The 10,561-nt window shown below is 42.3% G+C and overlaps 1 protein-coding gene across 1 annotated transcript in view; it reads right to left on the bottom strand.

Annotated features, from left to right (window-relative positions):
- Window positions 1–2,597: 2,597 nt before the first annotated feature.
- The window catches only part of parvab (parvin, alpha b), a 54,889-nt gene continuing 46,925 nt past the window's right edge, over window positions 2,598–10,561 (bottom strand). The window contains exon 13 of the mRNA XM_060940961.1: window positions 2,598–5,431. Within this exon, the coding sequence (XP_060796944.1) occupies window positions 5,355–5,431 (77 nt within the window). The 3' untranslated portion in view covers window positions 2,598–5,354. The remainder of the gene's footprint in view (window positions 5,432–10,561) is intronic.

The raw sequence follows: 10,561 nt of genomic DNA, 5'->3' as shown, positions 1-10,561 counted from the left end.
CCATACACTGATTTCCCATGTTACTGTCCAGAAAACTGGCAAAGACCAGACAAAACAAGTTCTTCAAATCACAACAAGGAATCAATAAATATCATCAGAGCAGACTTGACCTCATTCTTGGCATTACAGTAAGGCAGGCCTACTGGGGTTGAATTAAATGATAGCTAACGTTAAGCTAGCTGATACATCTCCTAACATTGACTAGCCAGCTAACTGCACTAACATTTCCATTGGGACAAAAAAAAAAAAACGTCCTGTGGGGAAATTTTGACTGACTTTCCGCTTCTTTGTAAAGAATTTCCTGATGTCCATTGTGTCTGGGGAGGGAGCAAATACTGCAAACAATTCATCATCAACCAAGAATACCCCATTAGGCTAAGCTTATTTCATTGTTTAGTTGAACATTAATTTAACGCGGCCTAGGGTTAAAGGAACAGTCCACCGTACTTCCATAATGAAATATGCTCTTCTCTGAATTGAGACGAGCTGATCCGTACCTCTCCGAGCTTTGTGCGACCTCCCAGTCAGTCAGACGCGCTGTTACTCCTGTTAGCAATGTAGCTAGGCTCAGCATGGCCAATGGTATTTTTGGGGGCTGTAGTTAGATGCGACCAAACTCTTCCACGTTTTTCCTGTTTACATAGGTTTATATGACCAGTGACATGAAACAAAGTTCAGTTACACAAATTGAAACGTGGCGATTTTCTATGCTATGGAAAGTCCGCACTATAATGACAGGCATACTAACACCTTCTGCGCGCTTCGACAGAGCATTGATACCTTCACTCCTGTTTTCCCCCTCTCCCCCGCCCCCCTGACTTCCGTCAATACACAGCCAATGTGACTGGAAACATCAGTGCTGTGGTCAGTAATAGTCAGAGGTTAGTCGAGGGGCGGGGGAGAGAAAAAAAAACAGGAGTGAAGGTATCAATGCGCTGTCGAAGCGCGCAGAAGGTGTTAGTACGCCTGTCATTATAGTGCGGACTTTCCATAGCATAGAAAATCGCCACGTTTCAATTTGTGTAACTGAACTTTGTTTCATGTCACTGGTCATATAAACCTATGTAAACAGGAAAAACGCGGAAGAGTTTGGTCACATCTAACTACAGCCCCAAAAAATACCATTGGCCATGCTGAGCCTAGCTACATTGCTAACAGGAGTGACAGCGCGTCTGACTGACTGGGAGGTCGCGCAAAGCTCGGAGAGGTACGGAGCAGCTCGTCTCAATTCAGATAAGAGCATATTTCATTATGGAAGTACGGTGGACTGTTCCTTTAATTTTGAGGGCGTATAACAAAAGAATAAGGTTTTAGCAAAAGCTAGACATTGTGAGGTGGCAATGGGGATGACGTTACCTCCTCCACTTTCGAGCACCTTGCACCAAAATTTCTCTGCTTGCACTGAGATTCACTTCACTTGTGTGCAGTGAGTTGCTGTAGGTAACGCCCAGAAAACCCGGAGTGGATTTTCAGTGGTATGTGTATTCTCTTATCGATCAAGTGGAATAGATTCTTTCACGAAGCAATAGAAACGGCGCTGGGTGAACTAATATTTTATGTTAAATGTGGGGGGGTCCAAACGAAGAATTATGAAATGTGAAGGGGACACGCCCCTTCACATTCAATGGTGGCGACGCCCATGGCTGTGATAGAAAATTTAAACACCTTCTGACCAATCAGAATTGTGTATTTAAAATACGCTGTGGTACAAAAGATTTTAATATCTCAAAATAATAGAATTGCCAGAATGAACCTTATAATTGCAAAACCTCTATGTATTTACATCAGGAGCATTACAGCATCTACGACATCTTCAGTACATCAATGCATTTGATGACAATGTTCTTTTTTCTCAAATCAGTTTTATTCTGAATACAAATATGCATATTTTATCACATTAATCAATAATTATCAAAGCTATCTTGTACTAAGATAAAATTTTAAATAGCATAACCATTACAGGAGCAGTTTGTAATTTTTATTGCTACCCGTATATGATGCGTGGGGGGCGGCATGGTGGTGTAGTGGTTAGCACTGTCGCCTCACAGCAAGAAGGTCCGGGTTCGAGCCCCGTGTCCGGCGAGGGCCTTTCTGTGTGGAGTTTGCATGTTCTCCCCGTGTCCGCGTGGGTTTCCTCCAGGTGCTCCGGTTTCCCTCACAGTCCAAAGACATGCAGGTTAGGTTAACTGGTGACTCTAAATTGACCGTAGGTGTGAATGTGAGTGTGAATGGTTGTCTGTGTCTATGTGTCAGCCCTGTGATGACCTGGCGACTTGTCCAGGGTGTACCCCGCCTTTCGCCCGTAGTCAGCTGGGATAGGCTCCAGCTTGCCTGCGACCCTGTAGAACAGGATAAAGTGGCTAGAGATAATGGATGAGATGAGATGATGTGTGGGAGTTGAATTGGAATTGCAGTGAAAGGCTTCACATGCCTTTATATTTCTCCCAACTAACCATTTAGATTGCCTTTTAAGGAAAAGGGGCAGCTGAGCAGACCTGGGGGTGGAGCTAATTTCAGGGTCAGAAAAAAAAATTGAAAAGATTTCCAACATCTACAGGAATGACATCTTCAGTACATCAATGCATTTGATGACAATGTTATTTTTTCTCAAATCAGTTTTATTTTGAATAAAAATATGCATATTTTATCATGTTAATCAATAATTATCAAAGCTATCTTATACTGAGATAAAAGTTTAAATAACATATCCATTAAAGGAGCAGTTTGCAATTTTTATTGCTACCGTATATGATGCCTAGGTGTTGATTTGGAATTGCAGTGAAAGGATTCACATGCCTTCATATTTCTCCCATTTAGATTGCCTTTCAAGGAAAAGGGGCAGCCGAGCAGACCTGGGGGTGGAGCTAATTTCAGGGTCAGAAAAAAAATTGAAAAGATTTGACGAAAATAATACTTAGCCATATTAGTTCATGATATCATGAATTAGTATTTCTATACTAGGTCTAGAAAACGGTTTAATAAATTACGAACTGCACCTTTAAATCCTGTACAGACCAGATTACATAATAATTGCTTAAAAACAATGTCCACCTTAAATTTTATAGCTCCCACGATATAGAGTTTATCGCTCCCATAGTAGAGATTTCTCCCAGTTACAATGACCATGTACATATTTTCACATCAATATGTTTCTGACACTTTTCCTTTCTTGGGCTTATAATTTTCTGAAAAAAAAAATCATGCAGGTGTAAAAGCACTCCCGAGGCATGTTACGAGAGCACAATGGAGGAATCAATTACACGTAAATGACCCGAATCTTAAGCACAAATCAATATCAGCCTGGATAAGACACTCCGTTTCAGCCATTGTGTTTGGGAGTAAACAGGGCTTGAGGTTCTCCAGAGCTCTCGGCTGTGCTTGGTGTCATGAAGGGGACTGGAGGAAAGGTAATTGCAGTAGGGAAGCTAATGGCTATTCAGGACACCCTAGCGCTGGACAATTACACAGGTGGTCTTCGCTGTTATTTAGGCTCTCAGAGGCAGCTCAGTGATGAAGACGCCCTCGTCTCTTAATCTCCCCCCAGCTCCAGTCATATAATGGGTCAGAAAATGTAGCAGAACAAAGGTTTTTATCGAAAAGGCCATTGTTGGAGATGGTGCTAACAGTGAAATTCACATTTAACACAGCTGGCTCTTAATGGGGCCCAAAGAATATGACAGGCGGTGTGTACTTTTTTCCAAAAATGCTTCTTTTGACAGTGTATTTTGGGATAAAAAAGTGCAATTTGGACGTGTGGAAAAAAAAAAAGAAGAGCTTACAGACAGGCACTAGGGACTACAATTCATCTGAGCCAGGATTTTAGTTCCACAAAACCTGCGTGAAAATGTACCGCAGTGACAGTTCTCTCTCCTAAACGCACAACTCAACTTAATTAACTTATTCAACTTATTAGGTGCCTGAAGCTAAACACACACACACAAAAATGTGCAAATGAAAAACCCATAACTTATTAATCATGTAGGTCTTCAAGTGAATCGCGAAAAGAGAAGCGTACCTTCAAAGAGCCACATTTTCTATTATCCCTTGGCCTCCATTTTAACCTTGTTGGGTCCAATTGTGCACTGCTGCATCATTACACACAGAAGAAAATGTGACCTCTGCTTTTTCAGAAGAGCTTCTCTTCCACTGTTTCAGTAAGTAAACCCAGATTTCATCACGCAACTTTATTGCAGGACAAAAAGCGCCAGTCTGAGCCATTAAAATGAAGCATCGCTTCTGCTTTAAGCGAGCCTTTTGTTCGAGGGATTAAATAAAACACAGCCTTTGGTCTGAAGGTTATTAAGTGTGACTGAGCGATGGAGATCAATTTATTCCTCTTCTATTTGTTCAAAAGTACACAACAGGACAGTCACACAAAATGGTCAGTGGTGAATGAGGAAAGCACAAGGACAGGAATTCGTTTTTCCTCTCAGCCCGTCAGGCCTCACACACATGCATTCAAACTTCAACAGTGAAACAAATGATCGTGCCGACCTTCACATTAAACTGCATGAAGGAATCCCCCCCCCCCGAATAGCCACATTGCATTCTTACCGTACAAACTAGTAGCAGTCGTCTGCTTATGGTTTGAATTCTATGATTGCCTTGGGGTGGAGAAGGCAATTTCGTGTCTGTTTGTTCCAGATCTATAGAAGTTTCATACAAGCAGAAAGAAAAAAAAAAAAAAACACTGAAGCCTTTTCAACAGCACAATGAAGTGCCTGAACTAGATAATTTGGTCTGTTCACTTAATAGAGAACAAGACAAATTCCTCTATCCTGAACGCCACGCAACAATTTAAAATAAAAAGTAAAAGACCTTGCTGTTATTTATTTCCTCATTTTCTATCACATTAAGTGAAAAAATCTAAACTGGAAGCAGTCTGGCTGTCACACAGGGACAACTGGGGAAGTCGTGCAGGATTCACTCGAGATGAGGACACATGACAGGATGAGGACATATGACATGTGGAATAGACCGATTTGATCGAAATACAGCTTTATCCTGGACCTGGGTGTAATGGATGGTGAGCCTGACTAGAAGACATGATTTGTTCTGATAATCACTTCAGCTTTAAAATCCAAAAAACACTGATGAAATAAAAACAGTTAATATATATATTTAAAAAAAAAACAAAAATGAGAAACACACTTGGCATGAACCCAATATTAATTTCATCACTTAATCCATCACTGTGTAAACTAAAATGATAATATTACGATTTTATAGCAGGTTGGATAAATACAGAGCAGACTGAATACTGAAATAATACTGAATACTGCTAATAATAATAAAATCCTCAGCTAATACTGATAAGGATGTCATTCCCAAAGTGAGGGTTCTGGACCAGGAATTCATTCCACATTCCTGTACTTGGTAAAGAGGTTGTAGAGGACACGTAATGTAGACTTTAGGTCACAGTTGACAATGTCTGCGAAGACAGAAAAAAAGATGTAAACAGGTTAAGGTTATGCTTCAGTGGAATGCTGTGAGGTCAATCGCTCGATCAAGCACAAAGCCATTGTTTGAGCCGTAACTCTCATTTGTCTCACTTGTACTGTGGCTCACATAACTCACATTTGCTAACTGAGCATGTGTAAGTATAAGGTGTTTCAAAAAAGTTGATATTATCTCATCTCATTATCTCTAGCCGCTTTATCCTGTTCTACAGGGTCGCAGGCAAGCTGGAGCCTATCCCAGCTGACTACGGGCGAAAGGCCGGGTACACCCTGGACAAGTCGCCAGGTCATCACAGGGCTGACACATAGACACAGACAACCATTCACACTCACATTCACACCTACGGTCAATTTAGAGTCACCAGTTAACCTAACCTGCATGTCTTTGGACTGTGGGGGAAACCGGAGCACCCGGAGGAAACCCACGCGGACACGGGGAGAACATGCAAACTCCGCACAGAAAGGCCCTCGCCGGCCCCGGGGCTCAAACCCAGGACCTTCTTGCTGTGAGGCGACAGCGCTAACCACTACACCACCGTGCCGCCCCAATATAAGATTTATACTTCAAAATTTGAATGAGAAATTCAAAGGTATGTGGATTCCATGAGCAATTTCTGAGACGCAGACAGCCTTCCTCTTTGAACTTTTTGTGCCATGTCCAAATCTGCATTGCAGTTGGTGCATTTTTAGAGAATTCTCTCATAAATGCACGCTGCATGGTCTTGTTCAACTGTGTTCGAGTGTACTCTAACGCACAAAACGCCTTTTCTTTTCCAGTCAATGGCATTTCTATACCTAAAAAGATAAAAACAAAAAACATCAAACATAAAATTTTGACCATGGTGGTGTAGCACTGTCGCCTCACAGCAAGAAGGTCCTGGGTTTGAGCCTAGCGGCTGGCGAGGTCCTTTCTGTGTGGAGTTTGCATGTTCTCCCCGTGTCTTTGTGGGTTTCTTCCGGGTGCTCCGGTTTCCCCCACAGTCCAAAGACATGCAGGTTAGGCTAATTGGTGGCTCTAAATTGACCGTAGGTGTGAATGTGAGTGTGAATGGTTGCTTGTCTTTATGCGTCAGCCCTGCGATCATCTGACAACTTGTCCAGGGTGTACCCCGACTCTCGCCCATGGTCAGCTGGGATAGGCTCCAGCTTGCCTGTGACCCTGTACAGGATAAGCGGTTACAGATAACGGATGGATGGATTGTGACCTGTTTCCACACATGCTGTTAAAATTTGAGGTCAACTGAACGAGAATTGGCAAAGTTACTAGATTGTGAAATTATATCAAATTTGAAACGCCCTGTATTTCACCCTGTACCTTAGGCTCTGATTTACTAAGGCTATGTCCACACTAATATGTTTCAGTTTCAAAACACATCAGTTCGGTGGCATAGTGGTTAGCACTGTCACTTCACAGCAAGAAGGTTCTGGGTTTGAACCCAATGGCTGACAGGGGCCTTTCTGTGTGGAGTTTGCATGTTCTCCTTTGTCTGCTTGGGTTTCCTCCTGGTGCTCTGGTTTCCCCCAAAGAACATGCAGTTATGTTAGCATGGGGCAGCCATAGCCTAAAGGTTGGGCTGAAGTGCAGCACCTAACCCCCAACTACTCCCTGGGTGCTGTAGCATAGCTGCCCACTGCTCTGGATATGTGTGTGCGCTCATTGCTCGCATGTGTGTGTTCACTGCTTCAGATGGGTTAAATACAGAAGAGACATTTCACTGTGCTTGAGTGTACGTGTGATAGATAAAGGCTTCTTGTTTATACCTGGCACCCACACTACTCTGGAGTTTTTGAGCCCCCAAAACAGAGACTTTTGGAAACACTTCTGGCCTCATTTCAGTTTGAAAACTCCGGGGTAGCATTTTAGTGTAGACGGATGAAACTGGAGATGTTTGGAAATGATGACGCAGACACCCACATTCACACGCATGCCCAGTGTACATTAATGATCATGTGATATGTGTTTCCAGGCGTATTAGTATGCACAGAGATCATTTCTGATATGGAGCTAAAACACTCATCTGGACGGAAATCATTTTCGTTTTAAAACTAAAATGTAATAGTGTGGACGTAGCCTAAGATCATCAATAAAGAAGTTAATTTGCATGTGCAATCTGGTATAGATACAAAACTAGGGGACATGTTTTGGGGAACTTCCAAAACGGGGTATGAAAAAATATTTAAATGAGTTTTTTGCTAAATGTTCTTGATAGCCATGTTGAATTTGGATCTCACATAGATTAAATGTTGTAAGGTGTGCTGAAAACATGTGTTCAAAAAACAATATACATTTAAACAAATACCATGTTGATGCCATTCTGTTCTTGATGTATGTACATGTAAAGGAAATGCTAGTTGCATACGTAACCGTGGATGTCTGAACCCTGGGGTCGTGAACAAAGCTTGAATAATCAACTGAGTGGATATGTACGCATGCAAAAAATACCAACAAGATCATATAGTGACAACAAATACCACAATCATACAACAATCTACAATACCTAGAACAATCTTCCACCAAGGAATATTGCCGATTATACAGAGTTCATAAAACCACAGTTAAATATGTAGCTAGTGTTTTATTTGACACTTTCAAACCGCCAGCATTGGTGTATAACACCTGGATAAATTCTACCAACAATCTCATAGGGAACAGGACTCATCCTAGGACTGCCCTGCCAATATGAACCTCATAAAATCTGAAGAATTTCCCACATCTGGAGACACCCAGGTAGCAGCAGTACAGACTTACTGGAGGAGTACGCCTATAAATAAGGCCCAATACGAGGAGATGCCTTTTGTACAGTGGTAGGTTACTGTAGGGGCTGAATGTCCACCATGCAGTGGAGTGTCTTAGAAATTAAAATGCTGGTTTGAGGACAGCATGACTGTCTAAAAGGCATCACAAGGCTTGCACAGGCCTCAGCAAGTCAAATTCAAGGAGGTTTTAAGACACACAAACACAAAGACAGAAGTGCCATTGGAGGCTCCAAAAAGACCATCGCAAATGGTGGCACCTCAACCTTGTTCTAATGTTAGTAATAAGCCGATGGGACTCGAGAGAGATGCCATCCATGGAATTGTTGAGCTGCAAACATCTTTGGCACATACACCTTCAGGATAGATGGACTTACCTGTTAGGTGATCATCAGCCTGAAGGAACCTCCCAGCTACAGCTGCAGACTTGTCATCCACACAAGAGAAGGATGACTGGCCACTGAGTTACAGTATAAGGAGGGTTATGCTGAAGAATGCAAGCCTCTGAGTTACATCGTCTCAAGTGCTGGATCACTGATTTCAGCTGAACCATGTGTGCTACCATGTTAGTCATTTGTCTAGAGAGCAACTCAAACTGCTGTTTGGGCTTCACTGCTTATCAATTGTCACTGGGCCTGGGCATTTAAAACCAACAGCCTGTTTAGACTGAGGAGTTTGAGCCAGATTCAGCTCTGAGCCCAGATTCAAAACTGCCAGCCATGCATATTATGTCTGCACTGGCATCATTATGCTGTCAACACAGGTGTTGTCAGAATGGATGTCTGAAGGAGACATGGCTTCCTTAAGATGGTCAATACTAAGTCACTAAGTCAGTGGGTAAATAGCTGATATCCAGCATGGTTTTCCAAGAGATTAAGACATTGTTTGTCTAAGCATCCTGTAGCATGGTTAGCAGTGGCTGCCTGCTTGGTACAATGTGGACTCTGGGGGCAATCCACCCCACATTTGTATGGAGGGAATACCCATGCCCAAACAAAAAGTCGTGAACTAGCAAGAATTAGCAGGAAGCTAAGAATTGCAGACTCAGCAGTGAACAGAGTGTGGTATGTAGTGGGAGTACCAACTACAATATAACCCTGACACTTAGCAGCACATGTTAGCCACAAGCTCCATTAGCCAGTTCGCAGAACAGACTATAATGTGAAACAATTGAAAAGACCAAACACAGAGGAAGGATCAGCTGGTGGGGGAAAAAAAAGAAAAAAAAGAATTGTACTCTATTGTGCCACTCAGTCAATAGGGAATCACTCAACTCACACACGACCACTCAAGGTAAACAAAGTGTGACAATGCTCTTATGTGACCACTCAGTGTTCTATTGCTGCTTATGTAGCTGGCTATTGCTATGCAATAAGAATGCAAGCAACTTAAAAGCAGAGGGAGATCCATCCATTATCCGTAACCTTGATAAAGCGGCTAGAGATAATGAGATGAGATGAGACTTATCCTGTGCAGGGTCACGGGCAAGCTGGAGCCTATCCCAGCTGACTATGGACTATGGGCAAGAGGCAGGGTACACCCTGAACAAGTTGCCAGGTCATTGCAGGGCTGGCACATAGGGACACAACCACTCACTCACATTCACACCTACGGTCAATTTAGAGCCACCAATTAGCCTAACCTGCATGTCTTTGGACTGTGAGGAAAACCGGAGCACCCGGAGGAAACCCAGACATGGGGAGAACATGCAAACTCCACACAGAAAGGCCCCCGTCGGCCACTGGGCTCAAACACAGAACCTTCTTGTTGTGAGGTGACCGTGCTAACCACTACGCCACTGTGCCACCCCAGAGGGAGAGCCATTTCAATGAAATTACTGTGTATGGTAAATGATATTGATGTTACAGTTCAGAATTTTAGGTCAGGTGGAATTTTTCAAACTAGGTTAGAATTTTTAACCCAGTTCATAATTTGCTACTTGTATGAGGGAGACTTACTATATCTCGGGTTAGGTTTAGGGCTAGGATTTGGGAAGACTTTGTATTTTAAGCTACTTGATGATGTAATAAGACTGGACTCATTAATAAATTCAAAATATATATCATGCCTTCCATTGCAATTGTACTGTAGCTGGTTTAGTGGTTAAGGTGTTGGGTTAAGAATCAGAAGGTTCCAAGTCTGAATCCCAGTTAAGTATGAAAAATGCGTTTTTTTTTAAATGCTAATTAGGTAGATAGGAATAGGTAGACAGACAGACAAGAGGAAATACTAGGTAAGTGTAGACAGAGATGATGTGGATAGAAGAAAGAGCAACAAAAGAAGTGATGGAAAATCCCTTTTAAGAATCTTAGATAATCCAAAATTTGACCTAGGTTGGAAATTATGAA

Source organism: Neoarius graeffei, chromosome 15, assembly GCF_027579695.1.
Source record: "Neoarius graeffei isolate fNeoGra1 chromosome 15, fNeoGra1.pri, whole genome shotgun sequence".
NCBI classification, from domain to species: Eukaryota; Metazoa; Chordata; class Actinopteri; order Siluriformes; family Ariidae; genus Neoarius; species Neoarius graeffei.
This window is presented reverse-complemented; position numbering and strand designations above follow the sequence as displayed.